We start from the raw sequence: 20,661 nt of genomic DNA, 5'->3' as shown, positions 1-20,661 counted from the left end.
GCCATTAACATTTTGGTTTATATACTTCAAGCGTTTTTTGTTTTTTGTTTTTTTTCTTTTTTTCTAGGTAAATTTTTACCTCTTATTTTTTTCTATCTTCTTGAGTTGGTAAAGGCTACCAGCACATTGTTCAATATCAGCAGTGATAGAAAATCATTCTTGTCTTGCCATTAATACTTTCATTGCTATGTATGATAGCTGTTGTAGGTTATTGAAAGAAAATCATTAATATAAATGAAAAAGACTTAAACTATTTTAAAATAAAAAAAGTCTGACTCTGTTAGGTTTATTATGTCATGGATATGAAAGAAGAATGTGCCAGTGATTCTCTCCTGAATTGACAAGAGTATTTATACCATTTGATGATATAGAAATTTTAAGACAATCAGAAATAACTATTTCTTTTGAAAGTTACTTTCCCCAGATCAGAAAATAATTTTTATTGTTAAGATTCTCACAAAAACGCTTTGTTCAAGTAACACTTTTAAGGACAATTTTATTTTACAGAGAACAGAATAAGTTGGTAGCAGGAATGAATATTCACACTGATCACCATATTGCACAGGAGAGTATGATTGATAAATTCTTGTGAACATTTTTCATTTAACATATTAACAAATTGGTTTTTCTTGTTTTATGGCACAGAACAGTATCTTTACTCACAAGTGCAAGGGAGAAGGGACAACCTAATGTTTTTCTTAGATTCTTTTTTTAATAACAAAGATTTGTATTTCTAAGGCAAATCTTTAGAACTTTGTTGGCTAACCATTTTACTAATCATGCCTTTTTGTTTCTGATGCTTTGACATCTGGGGCCTCAGTGACCCTGGAGAGACTGCCCTTCCCAGGGCTACTCAGTTCCCAGAGATAGTAAACAACTTATGTGTGACCACACCTTTCATATGCAAACCAACCAATCCAGAGTCCATCCCCAACCACCAACTCTATCCATCTCTCACACTCTGGGCCACTATCCCCCTGCCCTAATAACAGTCACCCCAGAACCAGGTACCAGACAACTAGAGAAACAACACCTATACCCTAGAGTCTGCTGAAATTATGCAAACTAGCCAACCCTAAACCTGCTTACTCTGCCTTGCCTTTTTCTTCCTGTGGAAACCGCAATAAAAGCTTTGACTCACATTTCCTTCCCCTCCCTCTGCTTCCTGAACCTCCTAGGTGCTTCCCCCAGTGGCACCTCATGGTGCGGCATGCCCCCTCTTCTTTGGAGCTGTGAGTAACAAACTCTCTTTTCAGTGGCAGCGATCTCTTGATCTGTTGGCCTCACTATACCAGAATAATAATAAAATCGACGTTTTAAAACAACCTTATAAGCAAAAGGCATGCCTGTGAAGCTCCATTTCATTAGCAGAAGTAAAAAAACAGCTCAAGAGGATTTTCCTTTACATCTGGGAAATAAATAGTATGAGACTTTTATTCTTTACTAATCTTTACCAGTTAGATATAAGGAAGTCACATTCTCTTCCTAATTTGCTAATAGGTTTATCAAGAATGAATGTAGGGTCTATTTAGATGTTATTGTCACCTATTAACATCATAATAAGATTTTTCCTTAATTTTTTGATATAATGAATTGTCTTGAGGTTTTCTAATAATGAACTATTCTTACATTCTTTGGGTGAATCCTGCTTGATTATGATCTCTTTCTAAGGCACTAAGTTTGGACAGTTTATTTAGGACAGTTTATTGTTTCATTTATTTCATAAGCAATTGAGTGTATAATTTCTATCTTGAACCCTTCTTTGGTGTTAGTTTATTTCGCACTTGTAAAATGGATTGGGTATCTCCTAATCTTATTTCTGTGTTGTAGTATTGTTTATATGAAATGGGAAATATATTTTCCCTGAATTTTTAATTTAAAACCTCTCGTAAAATCTTCTGGAATAGGTACCTTTTTTAGACGTAAAATCTTTGGCTATAGATTTATTGTTTTCTGTGATCATTGGTCTATTCAGCTTTTCTACTTCTTTCATGAGCCAGTGTTTAGGAATGCATGTTTTCCAAGAAAATAATCCATTTTTCCAGGCCTTGAAATTGTAATTGTATAAAAATGAATACAGTATTCTTTGATAACTTTTTAATATCCCCTCTGGAATTGTATTTTAGGTCTCAATCCCAGTCTTTTTTTTTTCCTGGTTTTTTTTTTCCCGGTTTTTTTTTTCCCTCTTCTTCTTTTCATGATTAGACTCACTAAAAGCTTTATTATATTGCTCTTTTTGAATCATCTTTTCGTTGATAAATTCTACTTTTTAAAAAAATTCAGTATTTTTTTATGCCCCTTCTTCCCACTCTTCCTTCCTTTATTTTCTGGCTTGGGTCGAAAGCTCGTGTCTTCTGCAGTCTGAGTCTACTTCTCATTTTCTTCTGAAAATCTCTATGGTTATGATATCTATCATTTATTACCATAGTTTTTATGCTCACCTGCTACGTGATGTGGCTTAGTTCTTAGTATCTAGCGTGTTTTTCCAAAGGAGTTGTCATAGCCCAGTTAGATGTGCTGTGTGTACCAATTCAGATGTTGGATCATAAGAGTGAACTTGGTAATTGCTGTAGGCATGAGGGTAGGATACTTTATCTAAATGAGTGGACACATGGTATTAATAAAATACAGTCTGCTTAATTCAATTTAGACTGCTTTTTCTGATTTATATATTTGTTTATTGGTGATGATGTCTATCTTAGACATAGAGTTCCATTATATTCAAGATATTTTGTTTTGTTATTTTAAAATTATATTACTAAGTAAAAGGGAATATGAAATAAGTTAGAAAACACATTATGATTGTTGAAAGTGGACCTTAAGGACATTGAGGACAACGATGGTTTGTAGTAATGCTCTTTCTACTTTATATAAAGTATTTTTTAATACTGTATTGCTCAGCTAATATTGTTATAAGTTTATTCATATTTAATTTTTTAATAGAGTAAAGACAAGATTGCATCCTATAGCAAAACTCCAAAAATTGATCGGAGTGATGTGGGCAAGGAGATGAAAGAGAAATCGTCCATGAAACGTAAACTTCCTTTTACCATCAGCCCATCAAGAAATGAAGAACGAGATTCAGACACAGGTAGGAAATTTTGTTGTTTTCTGGTAAAATCATAATCCTTCTTTTACTGTGATTTTCTTTATCATTCCTTGTTCACTGCATTTTAGAGAGAAATATTTGCATTTCAGAATTTCAGGTTTATCATTGGGGCAGAAATTCATATATTCCTCACCCAAATTTGATTTCTATCATAGATAAAAGCAATTAGCTTTTTTTCTTAGTCTCAGTGTTTATTACAAATTTCTTACCACTTTAAGAACTTAATTGCTTGGGGAGCATTTCAGTGATGAAAATTTACTCAGTAATATGGAGCATTGATATGGTAGATTTGAGAAAAAGCTGTTGAGTTTTTGTGAACAAATTGTTGAACCCACCAAAGAGAAAAGTTTAGGCATTTTAGATTCAGAAATGAATCAGAAATATGTCCCTTTCAAAGACAGGAAGAAAAATATTGAGGCTTCCTAAGCCCAGTTCATAGTACTTTTTTCCTCAAAACTTTTGCTATATCAGGAATGATAACTTGCCATCAGTAAATCCCAGTTATTCATAATAGATTAAAACCTTATTACCACTATCTAATAAATTACTAGGTTGTATTTTAGCCATGAACTAATCGTTTCTTGAAACTAATACAAACTTGAATGTTCGTTATATGTTTATCATAATTGTTTTAGCCCCTGAATGAAGTATTGGTAATGAACTATTCTTAAGAATGTTTTAGTTTCACTCAAAGAAAATCAGTGTTGGGGCTTCCCTGGTGGCGCAGTGGTTGAGAATCTGCCTGCCAATGCAGGGGACACGGGTTCGAGCCCTGGTCTGGGAAGATCCCACATGCCGCGGAGCAACTAGGCCCGTGAGCCACAATTACTGAGCCTGCGCGTCTGGAGCCTGTGCTCCGCAATAAGAGAGGCCGCAATAATGAAAGGCCCGCGCACGGCGATGAAGAGTGGCCCCCACTTGCCGCAACTAGAGAAAGCCCTCGCACAGAAACGAAGACCCAACACAGCCATAAATAAATAAATAATTGTATAACTTAAAAAAAAAAAACAACAGATTTATTTAAAAAAAAAAAAGAAAGAAAGAAAATCAGTGTTACATGCTAAATTTATGTACAGAGATCATATCCTACTTTCATCTTTGTAGCCATCTTAATCATCAGTATGGGAATGATCTTGACTCCAGAATCTGTGAAAATAGACTTTTTGAAAGACTATTTTCAAAAGACTAGACTTTTGAAACTCCGTGTGCTAATCTTTAGAAAATACTTAATTTTACTATACACTGTTAGTAAGTAGGTTTCCTTTTGTGTATTTGGCTGTTTCTCTTAGCTTGAACTAAAAATTTTTCTTAAATGCTTATTATGACATTTTTAAACTTTGAAAATTGCTCTTTTTTGAGTGATTAAGAAATTATGTGCTTTGTTCATTTTAAGTTACACTGTCTTCTTCTAGAGGTTCAGAATCTTTCTTTCTTTCTTTCTTTCTTTTTTTTTGAAGTTTGACCCTCCTTATTTTTAAGCATTTTTCTCAAGGTATTACTAGGTCACTTAGCTGAGAAGAAGGTGCTTCTGTGCCTTCAAATATACAAGATTTAACTTGTCTCATACTCTCTCCTTAGAAGCCCTTTTGCTAGTTATTTTTAAAGTACTTAACATTAACCAGGTTTTGTTTTCCAGTGACAGTGATAATCCTACTAGTAGTTTGAAGAAGGGACTTAGAAATAAGGTTTCAAAATAGTACACTTCCCATGAGAACCTTTGTTATTAGATCCGGTGGGTTATTTGTCTTTTATTTAGTGCAAAATAAAAGAAAGACTTAGGAAGACATGAACTTTAGGCACTGAATAAACATAGTCTAATTCATATTTTATTGATTGCATTATATGCTTATCCCCTGCTACAGTCTTTCCACTATTTGAATTTAGTGGGACATTGCAGCTCTCTCTAAGACTGTTTCATGAAACAAACTCTTATTTTTTTTTTTTTAAAGAAATTCACGGTCTTTTATTTATTTATTTATTTTTATTTATGACTGTGTTGAGTCTTCGTTTCTGTGCGAGGGCTTTCTCTAGTTGCGGCAAGCGGGCACCACTCCTCATCGCAGTGCGCGGGCCTCTCACCATCGCGGCCTCTCGTGTTGCGGAGCACAGGCTCCAGACGCGCAGGCTCAGTAATTGTGGCTCACGGGCCTAGTTGCTCCGCGGCACGTGGGATCCTCCCAGACCAGGGCTCGAACCTGTGTCCCCTGCATTGGCAGGCAGATTCTCAACCACTGCGCCACCAGGGAAGCCCCAAACTCTTATTTTATTTTATTTTTTTTTGAAAAGGTTACATGGCTAACATTAAATGAGATTTTGATAGATTTAAACATGTATTTCTATATTTTGGGTAGGCTGAATTTATAAATTTTAGTAAATAACAGATGAAGGCTTTAGTTTTGCACACACACACATACACACACATCCAAAGCATTAAGAAGAATTTCCCCAGGCCCAAGGCAAAATGTCTTATTTACAATTAAGCTGTCTTATTTTCATAATTTAAAAAAAAGAGTCCAGAGTACCATTAACTGATATTTTCCACATGAAAGATAATTATAGCACCAAACCCCGTATTTGACATTGATCTTTTTAAAATTTTAAATCATTAGCTGAAACTATACAGAATAAACTATAAAAGGAAGAAATATTTATAACATATATGACAACCCTTATCTTAATATAATTAGTAATTAAAGTTCTCTTAAATGTGAAGAGAAAAATACAGAAATGGGAGAATGGACAAAAGATACAAGCAAGTAGTTCAGAACAACAGAATTACAGTTGGTGAAGAAATATATGAAATGTATTAATAGTACTCAAAGAAATAGAGTTTACAATGATTGACAAAACTGTCGTTGGCTTAAATCATACAAACTGGTCACTGGTTTGAAATAGGAACTTGCTTTAGTTTGTCTAAATTATGGAACTACCTTGTTGAAGGTAGATATAACAGCATATGTTAAAAACTAAAAGTTTGTTAACATTTGACTTATTCTTTCTTTTGTCATTTATTCTATATAAATAATTATTGATGAGAGTAAAAATTATCTTCAAGTATATTTCTCTCAGCTTTCTTTATAATAGAAAAAACAGGAAAAGAGTGTCAAGAAATATAGGATTTGTTAAATTATGGTAAATCCAATGAAGAAATATGATCTTTTACCCTTAAAAATAACATTGTAGAAGAATAAACTGTATGGAAAGATGTTCATAGTATACGAAGTAAAAAAGTAGGTTATGAAATAATATGTACTGTTTGCATTATGTCATATTCTTTATATTTGTATGCATATGCACACAGGACATACTTAACACACATACAGAAAGATAAGATTGTTTAAATATAAAGACTGTTTCATTGTAGAACTAAGCCTAAACCTAGTGGGTTTATTAAAGGTCCTGAACAAAAATGTAAATATTATAAGCCCTGACTTAGGTGAAAAGTAAAAGAACAGGGAGTGGGGAATAAGGAGAAAATGCTAAGAGTGCTACTCAACTCATCATCTCTCATAGCAAGGGATTAACTGAAGTTGTCTGAAACTGAAATAATATGTTTTTAATCTTTAAAGCTTTTAATCTTTCCTTTAAAATTTTACCTATATGTTTATATATGTGTGTGTTTATATTTTAGTATATGGTATCTCTTATAGAGAAGAGCAATTCCTTTAGTTTCTTTTCTTTTTATGTTGGATTAAACTAAAGTTAATCTTACAGATTTTTATTTAAAGATAGCACATATGTATGATATTTTCTTATTCTTACATAAGTTGATTTCTCTCTCTCTCTACTAGTTCCTCTGTCTTTATATACATTTAGAAGGATGCTTGGCATGATGCTCATGAGATGTTAACATTTTGTTTCCAGGATTTGGGATGATTTGTTACTTTCTTCTTTGTATTCTTTATATGCCTTGAATTTTTAAAATAACAAACATACATTATTTTTATAAAACACGGTCATTATTTTTTTTTAAGACATTCATATTGTCCAAGGAAGATTCAGTGGTCCTCAAAATCAGCAGTAATGCCATCAACTGGCTGAGTCATTCCTAGTCTTCGTTTTGAGATACCCTAGTGTGTCTTAAACTTTCCAAATTCTCCATTATTTAATATGTATTAATTTTTTTAAAGATAGCACTTTCTAGAAAAGAAATTCAGATAAAATTTGGGGAAAAATTACAGCATAATTCAAAGTCATGCCAGTGAGTTCTTATAGCTGTATCATAATACTGTTCATTTCAGCAAATCTCCAGTATATCTACTTATATCATTCCAGTATCAATCCCACATTGTCCTATCCTATTAGAGAAGTCCTATAAATTTTGTCCCATGAAATGTTGAGGCCAATCTATACAATGACTCATTGAACCTATGGAAGCAACTACTTCTTACCTAGAAGACAAATTATTTCTTACAGCTACTGCATCAGCTTGCTTTATCACCTACTTTTAGCTTTTACTTTTAATCTTTCCTAGTCTAGAATCCTGACCAGATAAGTTATTGTAGTTATAACAGAGGGAAATCATAGCATAGTGTTTATTATCAGAAGCTTTGGAGTCTGACAGACCATTGTTGAGTCCTTGCTCAGCCACCTACTAGCCCTGGCCAAATTAGTTGAGTTCCTTGTAAGTCCCAATTTTCTCATCTATAAAAGTGCATATAATACCAACTTCAGAAAATTGTGACCTCTAAGTGACATATCATGTAAAATCAGCTTGCGATACATTAATTAAAACGGAAAACTAATACTGGCTTAAATAGATAGGGATTTTTTTCATCTAATGCGGTAAGACCAGGCATAGGCAGTCCAGAGTTGGTATAGCAGTTCAGTAACACCGTCAGGGACTGGGCTCTTTTCATCTTTATGCTCTGCTACCCTTAGCTCATACGTAGCCTTTGTCCTTAAGCATTTTGCCTTATAGTCACAGGATACATCCTTCCTGGGCAGAAAAGATGAGAGGAAGGACCAAAGACAGAGGTATCTTTCTCCCAGAGAGACTTTTGCCTTTTTACTCATGAAACAACCTCCCTAGAAACTTTTGCCTGCACCTCAATTGGTTAGGCTCCCCTAGTTGCTGGGGAGTCTGAAAAGTCGAATATTTTTGAGCTGGGCATATTGTCACCCTGATCAAAATTGGAGTATTCCTAGTAAGGGGAGAATGAATATTGAGTAGGCACCTTATAATACTGTTACTGTATATAAAATTTTTGACATAGTAATTAATAATATAACTGCTGTTATCTTTAAGTTATTAATGTTTCTACCTAAGGAAACTTTTTTCCTACACTATCCGTCATAAAATCATACTTATTTTCTTTCCTAGTCTATTGGCATCCAAAGGATGCCATGACAATCCCTTAACTTGAAAGTACTGAGCAATTATCTTGAGGCTACACATGAGTGAATCTCTTCTTAGCCTCCAAGCTAAATTTGCAATTATTTTGTTGTGAGTAATGCCATAGAGCGTCTTTGCAGATTGTATTTTTATTGTACCCTGAATTTTTTCTTTCTCATTCATTCCCAGGAGTAGGTTTACAGGGTTAAAAGGGTAAAACATTTCTATAACGTTCCTTCAAAATAGTTATACATAGTTATAAAGACTCCAGCAGTATATTTATGTTCTTTAATCTCAAATAACATCATGGCACTTGTTTTTCTTTAGGTTTGATAGCTCTAAGTATCTATAGGGATAAACCAGTAGTACTTCATTTTAGTTTGCATGTTTAGATAAGTAAAAAAAATACAACATTCTTTACTTTTTAAAAAATATTTGTTTCTTCTTAATAGGCATTATTTATTTCCTTACTGATTTTTTTCTTGTGGCATATGTAAGTAATACGTAAATAAATGTGGTAGGAGAAAATGTAAAGAGACACAATATGATCTGTTCCCAAAGTCCATGGTCGCAGTTGTAGAGTCTGTTCGAATGTTTTGAACTAAATCTCTGCCAGCCAGCCATAGAAGGCCTACTTTCCTGAGGCTTTGGATGCCATTAAAGGATTTACCCTATATAATGACACAAGCAAATTTGGAGAGGAAAACTTTTTTAAAAAAAGAAAACACATGTAATTTTTCTGGTAACTGTGTTAAAGTAGCAGATAAAATTAGTGCTTTGCTTAATAAGGATAGTCCTCTTTTGGTGCTCTTCGTGGTGATTATTTATTATAGATTTACTCCGTCCCTTTCCCTGATATTTTATTATAAAAATTTTCAAACGTAGTGCACACTCTTAAAATCATTCTTGATATTTTTCTTATTCTCTTGCAATCCAAAACAGAATATTAACTTAAAAAGATGGCTTGTACAACAAGGATTTACTTTATAGTACAGGGAACTATATTCAATATCTTGCAGTAACCTATAATGGAAAATAATCTGAAAAATACATGTATATATAATGAATCACTTTGCTGTACACCTGAAACCAACACAGTATTGTAAATCAACTATACTTCAATTGAAAACAAAAAAGATGGCTTTTAAAATATAGGTATTGCTTGTCTTGCCTTGCTGCAAAGAACATATCAGGGAGAGAGAATTGCTCTGCTTAGCACTCAGTGTTTTACAAAAACCTCATAGATAACAATAGTCTCATTATGGTCTAGTCTCAGTATAGCACTGAAGGAAAAAGTAGTTGAGTAAAAGGACAGAACATGGGAGCTTTTAATTTCTAGCTCCTTAATTAAATCTTTATAAGAATACACATGCAAACGCCCCAAATATAAGCATACTTAATTTGAGTAAAAGCCAAAAGGGTATGTGGAGTCTGGATGGATTAATTACTTCCAAAGGAAGGTTTGGAGAAACTACTTCCTTATATTAATGAATATAATTGAAAGTTTATTTTATCCACTATTCTTTCATCTGTCACAGTAATATGATCTGCTTTCAATAATCCATTTAATTCAATTTGTTGGTGCAACTTATTAGTTGCCCCTTTTTCTTTGCAACCTATGGAGGCCTTTTAAAATTTTTGCTTATCTTTAAATGAAATGACAAATATTCTTCATAGAATTCTTCTAGTTGCTAACTTAATGGGTTAAATTTTGAAATATAAGTGTTTATTGAAAGGCTTGTAATTCAGTCCATTTACCCACTTGCTCTAAAATTGGTCTAAATATTATTTTATTAATGATTTCCCCTTTGATTGAGTAAGCCTTCTCATCACTAAACTTTTAGGCTTATCTTTAAATTTTTCAAATACTATGTTTAGGAGTTACTTGTTCTCTAAATTGGTGTTTTTTCCAACACTTTTGTTTCCTTACACCTAACAACTCATGAATAATGTCTATAATGATCATCCTGGAAAGAAGACCATAAGCCAATAAATAGAGAATGTGAAGATCAGAATAATATTATGTTGAGTTAAAACAGCATATTGTTTGTAAGTAAAATTATTTGCTCTGGCCATACTGCCAGAAGTCAGTTCTCTAATTTATTGAGTTGTTAGGCAGCATTTCATATTCTTTGCTGATAAACTTTGTTTTGATTTAGGCTACTTTCTTTCTAAGACGTCTTTTGTAGTGGTCAGTAATAACTCATATTATTTGAAATGTTTATAAATTATAGAAAGGTCCGTGGTCTAGAATGATACTGTAGTCCAAAATGTTCTATTGTCTTCTGAATAGTTTTGGCACTCATAGAACAAAAAGAATGATGCAAGTCCATTATTCAAGTTTTCTAAAGACAAATTCTAAACAGAAAAACGTGATAGAGTACTGCCTCTTTTATCATTATTCAGAGATTGAAAAAATATATCCTCAAAAGAGATGATATGTTTTAATAAGCAGCCTCAGTAATAACTATTATTGCAAACTACGTGATTGACTTTTTCAACTATAAGATCAAAGAAACTGAAATCTTAGGTATTGGCCAAATCTGTGTTTGAAATGTACTTTTGGCTTTACCTTAAAAATTATCTTTTGGAAAAACAACGATACATCATTGTGGTCTTTTGAAAAATGTTGGTTTGTTGAATTCTACATTTCCCTTCGTATGCTTTTTTCTTTTCTCCTGTCTCTTCTTATTCTGTAGATTCAGATCCAGGACATACAAGTGAAAATTGGGGGGAGAGACTTATGTCTTCTTACAGGACATACTCAGGTAATTAGATTATCAGGGGCTCCTGTTTAGCCAGTGGTTTCTGTCACATTTATAATTAATTATTGTACTATAAGTAACTTATTTTCAAACCAGTATATAGATATCTGTGGTTGAATAAGTGAACTATATGAGTGACACAAGATTTTCCAGTCTTCATTTGAGATCTCCAGTGCATCATGTCCAAGACATGCTCTGTGTGAACGTTACAAGCAGGACTCCTGCACACAGCCACTCAGGTGTGCAGCGCAACCTGGGGGCACCATTCATGTAGAAAAGTGTGAAAGTCACCGCCTTGGAGTTGTGCTGTGCAGCAACGCCTGTGGGAAGGTGCCCGGGGTCCTTAGTGTCTTAGCTGTATGCCCATCACACGGTATACCATGTGTAGTGATTTTGATAGACAGTGTCATCTTACTCTTCAAACATGCAGTGTTTTTTTAAAAACACATCTAAAAATTTTCAGTTGACCTCTTTAGTGTATTGACTTTGCTGCCCCTGTTGAATTTAAAAGTAGATTAAAACACCAGGTTTCCTGGAGAAATGCCATTAAAGAGTAAATGTATCCCCTAGTATGTGAAAACTAAATTAGTTAAGTGTTTTGATTATCTTTTTTTTAGTTTTTAATGAGCTTACATTCTTATGTCTGAACTTTTTAAATGTAAAATATTGTTCAGTCCCTGAATGTCCAGTTTTTAGTATATGACATTTAACTCTAAAAGCTGAAATAAAATTTCTGTTTCTGATATACCTTGTATTCATTTAAAAAATTTGTGGGGTTGGTATAGAACCAAATACTTATTCTTAAAATTATGCTGAAAGCTGTTAATTGAGCTGATGAGTCAGTAATACTTAGTTATCAAAATTTGGGGGTGGGAGGCAAGTTTACAATCTGCCTTAAATTGAACAGACTTACACTTTCTGTGGAGTTAGGTGTACTTTTCTAAAATGGGGCTCCTAAGTACCAGGGTGCACCTAAAAGAGCTGTATGTGATGAAGCCATCCATGGTCTGAGGATCGTTGCTGGAAATCAGAAGATATAAGCACCCACCTGTCAAAGATTGTGTAGATACTTCACAACCAGAGAGTAATTGGCAATGCTTTTCCTCAGAATTGAAGTATATATACATTCTAAATGTGATTGATTTAAATACATTCATCTGTATTTGAATCGTAGCTCCCATTCTTTCATGCCTTATACAGTGACTGCTTTGTGGGAAAATGTTGTATTTAGTTTTTGAGACACTAATAGGCTTATGAGCTAGTTCCCCAAGAAAAACAATTTTGTCTCTTCTCCTTAATATACTTAATTGGGATGTGACAATGTTGAGCTTTCTGTTTATTCTGACAAGACCTGGAAAGAAAGCACTGATTTTCATGATTATAAGACCGAGACATTTCTATAATTCTAAAGATCCTCTGAACCTTGAAATAAAGAATATTGGATTGTTGAAAAGTCCATATCTGTTTTTCTTTAGTCTTAAATGAATCACCTGGATTTTTCTTTAAAAATCTCTTAAGGTGGCTGAGTGGAATTTCAAATCTATTAGTATAGATTGAGTATATGTGTCAGTATTCCTGTGTTTAAATTTTAAAATTCTGATCTGTCATTCAAACAAATAAGTACGTATTTCAGATACTGAAATTTGAAAAAGTACCTGACTTTTTCTGATATTACCGTATATGATCATTTTTTACTTATGACAGGTCAGAGGAAACAAGTTCTTCACAGGATAGATCCCAGATAGTCAGATTTGAATGCTTTCAGCTCACACTTTGGGACATACTAATCTAAGATTTATGATTTTGAAGAATGGTATATAGTTATCTGTAACTTAGCTATCTTGCACCAGCTCCTGTTCAGTTACCTTCTTTTCCTGTCTCATGTAAAGCATGAACTCAGACAAATGGCGAAGGTAACTCAGAAAAAATAGAGTTCATATTGAATGCTAGTATCTAATTTGAATTTTTGCTTGAATATTTGGAGTATATCCAATTTGTTCTTTTCCAAAATGTAATAATTATATGTTTGCTCATTTGGCAGCATGGAATTTTAATAATGAATTCATAAGTGTCTCACTTTCTTCTGTAAACTGAGTGTATATCACTTTAGAGCATATTCTTTTTTTTCTTTTTTTTAGGAGGTCATTACAGGTATAGAGGAACACAACTGATTTTTGCTTTTAATCTTAATCTAAATCTCACTGAATTTACTTTTTTTTTTTTTCTTTTAATTTTTTGGCTGCGCCTGTGCAGCATGCAGGATCTTAGTTCTCTGACCAGGTGTCCAACCTGCACCCCCTGCAGTGGAAGTGCAGAGTCTTAACCACTGGACCGCCAGGGAAGTCCTAGAGCATATTCTTCTTAAAAGATTGTATTAAAATGCAGTTGATATCAAAAATCAATAGTTTTGCAAATGAGAAAATAAAAGACAAAATTTTCCCAAAATTTTAGGAAGTATTTTAAGGATAGATACTGTGTATTTTTAATTTTGCTTCTTCTAATTACTAAACTACTTTTTTTCCTTAAAACAACTTTTCTACTTTCTTTAAAATTTTCACACTGTTAAATATTTTAATTTTGGACGAGAAGTACATTCATTATATTTAAAGATTTGTTACTCAGATGGAAAACTATTAAAATAACAATTGTGGTTTCTCATTAAATCTGAGAACCAAAGCATACAGAATGTTATTAGGAGAAAGTATATGTTTCAGAAAAAAACAGGCTTCTCCAAAAGACCTATTTAGGGCTTTATAATACATTTAGTACGTTGGGTGAAACACTGCTGAAACTGGCTTTATACTAATTGGATCATTAATGATAATGAAATGAGAAATAAGAAAATAATATATTAGAACTATTAATAAAGGCTGACTTCAAAAATCTTGAAATTTTTTGTTTCTGTTATGTAAAATTTTGCAAATATCAACAAAATGGACATTTTAGGAGCTATTGAATTTTGAGTGATTTGTGGGCAGCAGAGTTTAAACATTAGGACCTCTAATTTTTCTAGGTCATTAGGATGCCAGTTTATCCTAATTAAGTGGTACACTGCATGTTTTTATGTCTTAAATTATAGTACAGTAATATTTAAATAATATCAAATTTTATTAGTTTCTTGAAAATTTTACCAGATCAATAAATGCTTATCTCCTGGAGTAGTCTAGCTGCTGGCCACATCTGCCTGAGAAAAACCACAATATTGACTACTAAGCCTTCTCTTCTTCCACTCATTTTTGCTGTTTCATGTTTATTTAAAATTTTTACTAATTTATTTAGTTTTGTAGCCCCTCTTTATACCACAAACCTGGATCAGTAAATCCCAGATATTGGTACAGGGTTTCCCAAGAAATAAATGCCTAGACAGTTAATAGGCAGCTCATCTCACAGGGCCACTTGAACTAATTCCCAGAAAAGTCCTAAAGGAAGGAAGGAACAGACACTTGTATTTCTTTGACCTATGGAATCCAGTTCCATCTGAATTTTCTGTCACTTAATGGGGAATGCTGGCTCCATTGCCAGAGATTTGCCAAATAGCTACATCTGAGAGCTGACTTTATTTCTTTGTCCTATGGAATCCAGTTCCATCTGAATTTTCTGTCACTTAATGGGGAATGCTGTCTCCATTGCCAGAGATTTGCCAAATAGCTAAGTCTGAGAGCTGACTTTATGATGGATCAAATCTCTTTGAAAAATCTTAATACATTTTTGGATCTTTTCAGGATCTCTATTAACCATCCCCGGCCCCTTATCACACACATATAGAATCTTTAATTTGCTCAGTTTTAGCTTTGATTAATACTGTTCCATGTTCAGCTGTCCTATGACTGAAACAAAGTGATTTGGCGTTTTTTTTCAGTAATTACTCCGTGTGATATGCTTTGTTTTAAACACCTCCTTAGAAGATTGTACAGATTATTAGTGGAATTAGGGAGGTAATATGAAGGAACGTTGCTATATAAACTTATCAATAATAGAATAAAATTATAATGAATGAAAGAGGCATTTCAAAGATGTAAAACTAAGGATTGTTTGAAGTGTTATTTAATAGAACAAATCATTAAAAATTTTACTAGTACTAAATTTCCGAATGTTGTTAATTTTCTGAAAATTACACAAGACTATTTTTTTCAAAGCATTCAGGAAGAAAATTGCTTATATAATAAAAGCCTAGTGCCCTTTTGTCTGCCTATTGCAAGTTCCTCTGTTACCCTTGTTTCTCATAAACATGTATCATCTATTTTTAAGAAGTCTCCTTATGTTTTACTTTTGAGTGCTTACATTTGTTTCAGATTGTTACATATTTATTAATAATTCCAGAGAAAGAAGGTCCAGAAAAGAAGAAAACAAAAAAGGAAGCTGGAAATAAGAAGTCCACTCCAGTTAGCATTCTTTTTGGTTATCCACTCTCAGAGCGAAAGCAGATGGCACTTCTTATGCAGATGACAGCAAGAGACAACAGTCCAGGTGACACCATCATCTAGTTCTTGTGTGTTCATAGTTTTCCTCACACTGTAGCTTTGTCTTGACAATTTTTTTTTAAAGTGCCAAACTGTATTTATTGTTTTATTTCTTTTTTTTTTTTAAACATCTTTATTGAAGTATAATTGCTTTACAATGATGTGTTAGTTTCTGCTTTATAACAAAGTGAATCAGTCATACATATACATATGTTCCCACATCTCCTCCCCCTTGCATCCCCCTCCCTCACACCCTCTGACAACTTTTTTTTATAATGACTGTTTTTGGATTTATTTTTATTTTATTTACTTATTTATATATTTTTGGCTGCATTGGGTCTTCGTTGCTGTGTGCGGGCTTTCTCTAGTTGCGGCGAGCGGGGGCTACTCTTTGTTGTGATGTGCGGCCTTCTTTGTTGTGATGTGCGGTGGCTTATCTTGTTGCAGAGCACGGGCTCTAGGCACACAGGCTTCAGTAGTTGTGGCTCATGGGCTCTAGAGTGCAGGCTCAGTAGTTGTGGCACATGGGCTTAGTTGCTCCGCAGCATGTGGGATCTTCCCCGACCAGGGATTGAACCCATGTCCCCTGCATTGGCAGGCGGATTCTTAACCACTGCGCCACCAGGGAAGTCCTTGACAATTATTTTTAACTACTTTAAATGTTTATCCTTTCTTGGATTTAATCAGTTTCTTGTAACATAAGTTTGCAATTTTATATTTATTTGTGTGACAATTGTTTATGTCTGTATCATCCACTAGATGAAAAGCTATACACGGGCACGGATCTTTGCACTTAGTGGACATTCAGTGAATATTTGTCAGCTAAAATGAGTACAGTTGACACTTGAACAACAGGTTTGAACTGAGTGGGTCCACATATATGCAGATTTTTTTTAATAGTAAACATTGTACTACTGCACAATCCGTGGTTGGTTAATTTGCACATGCAGAACCGTGGATATGGAGGGCCAACTGTAAGTTGCACATGGATTCTCAAATGTGAGGAGGGTGGGTGCCCCTAATACCCGAGTTGTTCAGGGGTCAACTGTAATTTAGAATTGGGTCAGTCAACATGAGAAATCTGTTGCAGAACTGTGTGTGCTTTTACCTTACTGAGGAAATTTTAACCCTAGTTTCTGTAAAGCTGCTTCTGGGTTTATAGTTTACTTTTCAGTTCATTAGCACACTGCTGTAAGCTGGTAATCTTATCACATACTTTTAGAAGCAAGAGTGTAATTCATGTTTTAGTGTTTAAGATATGCTAAAATTTATTTTAAAAGGAAGAATATCTGCAGTATACTATGTAAATTTATTTCATATTTCATTTCACAGTTCCAGTTAAGGTGTTGTGCTACTTGTGTGTGTGTGTTTATTCAGGTAGTTTGCCCTCCAAAAATGATTAAAGATGGCTCACCAGCAGGATGAAAACGAAGAAGGAACAAACCAACTTGCTAACTTATTAAAAGGGGTTTAAAAAGTAGATAAAACCCAGACATCTGGACTGAGATAGTTATTACTACTGATTGAATTTAGCTATGCATTCTGGTAGCTCACAACACAAAAATTTTAAGTTGTATAGTTCTCATTGACCAATACAAGAAGAAAGTAAATCACTTTTCTCTAGAGAAAAAAAATTTTTTGTTTTGGCTCTGACTTCAAGGCGTCTTTTTATGTAAGACTTTGGGTAACATAACAGCCTGTTGAAATGCATTGAAAAGGACACAGTTTTTCTAGTGTACTTTCCCAGTGTTAGCTCTTTTTTTAAAAAATGGGGCAACTTGGTAAAATTCTTAGAGTTTCTATATATCATAGTTTCCATTAAACATGAGTGTATCTATATCTCTCACTAATAAAAACATGTTAGGGCTTTCTGCTTTTTTAAGTAGGGCATGTTGTTTTGGTTATTCTTCTGCCTTTCCACCCACAACTGGGGAAAGAGTGTGGCCAACTTAAAGTTGTTTACGGTGTTAAACTTTAAATGTTTCTGTAAAATGTTGACTTTGAGTCGGACTTAATAGTTAGATGGGGGGCTTCCCTGGTGGCACAGTGGTTGAGAATCCGCTTGCCAATGCAGGGGACACGGGTTCAAGCCCTTGTCTGGGAGGATCCCACATGCCGCGGAGCAACTAGGCCCGTGAGCCACAATTACTGAGCCTGCGCGTCTGGAGCCTGTACTCCGCAACAAGAGAGGCCGTGATAGTGAGAGGCCCGCGCACCGCGATGAAGAGTGGCCCCCGCTTGCCGCAACTAGAGAAAGCCCTCGCACAGAAACAAAGACCCAACACAGCCATAAATAAATAAATAAATAAAATTAAAAAAAAAAAAAAAGATGGGAAGACTTATTTATTTTTTTTTTAAACAGCACCGGCTGTCTTTTTTTTTTTTTAATTACTTATTTATTTATTTATTTATTTATTTATTTATGGCTGTGTTGGGTCTTCGTTTCTGTGCAAGGGCTTTCTCTAGCTGTGGCAAGCGGGGGCCACTCTTCATCGCGGTGCGCGGGCCTCTCACCATCGCGGCCCCTCTTGTTGCGGAGCACAGGCTCCAGACGCGCAGGCTCAGTAGTTGTGGCTCACGGGCCTAGTTGCTCCGCGGCATGTGGGATCTTCCCAGACCAGGGCTCGAACCCGTGTCCCCTGCATTGGCAGGCGGATTCTCAACCACTGCGCCACCAGGGAAGCCCAAAGGAAGACTTATTTTTTAAAACTGTTTTTTTAATACTATGAACCTCTATCCATAGAGTAAATTAAAGAATTAATACAGTAAGGCAAAAAAGCTAAAGTCCTCCCTCATTTCCAATGATCTCCCCCCTTGAGAGGCGAGCACTATTAACAGTTTCTTATTTTCTAGAAAATTTCTAGATATAAACATGCAAACATATATCTTTTGTTGCTGTTCGTTTTTAAATATAAATAAGATTAATACTATAATACTGTTCTGCGGTTGGTTCTTTTCATTTAAAGGGTACATCAGTCATCTTTATTAATATATGTACTAGAGTGGAGAGCTTTTGAAATATCAACCTGTTTGCCATCTTATAGATATGCTTGGAGTTTAGGGTTCATTGTTTTATCCATTACATAATTCATTTTCCATGTTTTTGTTTATTCTGATTGCCATTATGGATAGTACTACTGTTATTTTGTCTGTGTGTGTATCATTTTGGAATGGCTAAGAAAATTTTATATGAATTAATTAATTCCTTGCAAGTTGTTTGAATTTTAAAATGTCCTTTTGTTTTTAAGAAGTTCAACCACTAATTTTCTAAATAAATAACTTGACTATAAATATTATAATAAGAATCATGTATTCATTCAACAAATATTGCGTGAGTACACTGTGTACCAAGAAGTCTTCTAAGCAGCCGAGATACAGTGATGAATTAGACAAGGTTCATGCTCTTCTGGAGTATACATTATAGAAATCCATAGATAGGAAACTGTTACTAACTGAATGTACTTTAAAATCCAAAAGGTAAATTTTAAACTTTTTCTTATTGAGAAAAGGATGATAATGCTTCAGTGCTCTAATCATGTCAGTTTGCAGGGAAATTATTATATGATGTCAGAAAATGATTTTCCATAGACTTTTTTTCTCTTAGAGCTGTTGTTTCTTTTAAATAGTTGTAAATTTTCAGAGTTAATTATTAACACTGTACATATGTCTTGAATCCTTAATTGATTAAGAAACTAGTTTTTTGTTTTGTTTTTTTTCCAGTTCTGAAGTGGGGAGGAGAGGACTTTGGGTGTCATCCAACTGAACTTTCTTGTTTTTGAGAAAGAAACTGGAACAAAAATCAAAAGATAGGAATCAAAGCAAAGCACTTTTTTTTCCTCTTTTATCACCCACTTTTTAAAGGCCTTTTTCTAGACTGTCCTTATTTCTCATAGATATTAAGCTTCATTTCATACTAAAATCATCTATGACCTTAATTTGCACCTAATATCGGAATAGAACTCCAGTAGTTTGAGTCAGAGGTGTGAACTCTAGCCTTCAATGTCATTTCATCTAGTTCTTGAAATAGTATCATAACATGCCATGAAAAACATGTTTTTTTGCAGTTTATCAAATTATTCATTAAGCAAACACTTTCATGGTGCATACTTGATAACTTTATTATCATTTTAAACCAATTCTGTGAATTGACAGAATAAAACTTTTTCCTTAATTGGCTCCTGCAATATTTGATAACCCTAAAGGAAGATCTACTACATGTAATTGGGTCAAATTATTAGTGTATCATCCAAGTCAAGTTTCAGGTTGTTTGGGTGAGAAGATATTCCCCCTGTTAGCACGTTACCTATAAAAAACCTTTAAATGAATATACAAAATATTTAGTCTAGAACTTTTGTTAACTTTTCTCTTTCTTACAGATTCCACACCAAATCATCCATCACAAACAACACCAGCCCAAAAGAAAACTCCCAGTTCTTCATCTCGACAGAAAGATAAAGTTAATAAAAGAAATGAACGTGGTGAAACTCCTTTACACATGGCAGCTATTCGAGGAGATGTAAAACAAGTCAAAGAATTAATAAGTTTAGGGGCAAATGTGAATGTGAAAGATTTTGCAGGTAAGACTTGTAGTTAAAGACTAATACTCAGGAACTAAAATTCTGAGTTTATCATCTAAACAGATGCTGGTTACAATTTAATCTATATTCTTCATTCCTCTTTCTGAAATGAAAGAGTTCTAAAAGTATACTTTAATATAAAACTATTTTGGAGTGTATACCTAAAACCCTGATCTCTGCTACAATTCCTTGTCAGTAATTACTCAAATACTTAAATATTAAACTTGCATTTTATTTGGCATATTACCATATAATTTTTTATCCAATTTAGGTTCTAGGTGAATCACAGTTAAATAATGTTTAAACCGTTTATTAGCTTGAGCACAAGGACTGTAAGAGAGTGGCAGTGTTGTTTCACACAGTAAAAGTATTGGGGAACAATGTAGAAATGCCCTTTAGTTTCACATACTACGGT

At 33.9% G+C, this 20,661-nt stretch overlaps 1 protein-coding gene across 4 annotated transcripts in view; it reads left to right on the top strand.

Annotated features, from left to right (window-relative positions):
• The window catches only part of ANKRD12 (ankyrin repeat domain 12), a 115,046-nt gene that overhangs the window by 38,653 nt on the left and 55,732 nt on the right, over positions 1–20,661 (top strand). For 2 of the 4 annotated variants that reach the window (XM_068562320.1, XM_068562321.1), the window contains exons 3-6: positions 2,944–3,091; positions 11,144–11,212; positions 15,530–15,676; positions 20,046–20,246. In XM_068562320.1, the coding sequence (XP_068418421.1) occupies positions 2,944–3,091; positions 11,144–11,212; positions 15,530–15,676; positions 20,046–20,246 (565 nt within the window). The remainder of the gene's footprint in view (positions 1–2,943; positions 3,092–11,143; positions 11,213–15,529; positions 15,677–20,045; positions 20,247–20,661) is intronic. The other 2 variants (XM_068562322.1, XM_068562323.1) reach the window with 2 other exon arrangements.

Source organism: Eschrichtius robustus, chromosome 14 (genome assembly GCF_028021215.1).
Source record: "Eschrichtius robustus isolate mEscRob2 chromosome 14, mEscRob2.pri, whole genome shotgun sequence".
In the NCBI taxonomy this organism is placed as follows: Eukaryota; Metazoa; Chordata; class Mammalia; order Artiodactyla; family Eschrichtiidae; genus Eschrichtius; species Eschrichtius robustus.
Note: the sequence above shows the minus strand (reverse complement) of the source record. Positions and strands in the feature narration are given on the sequence as shown.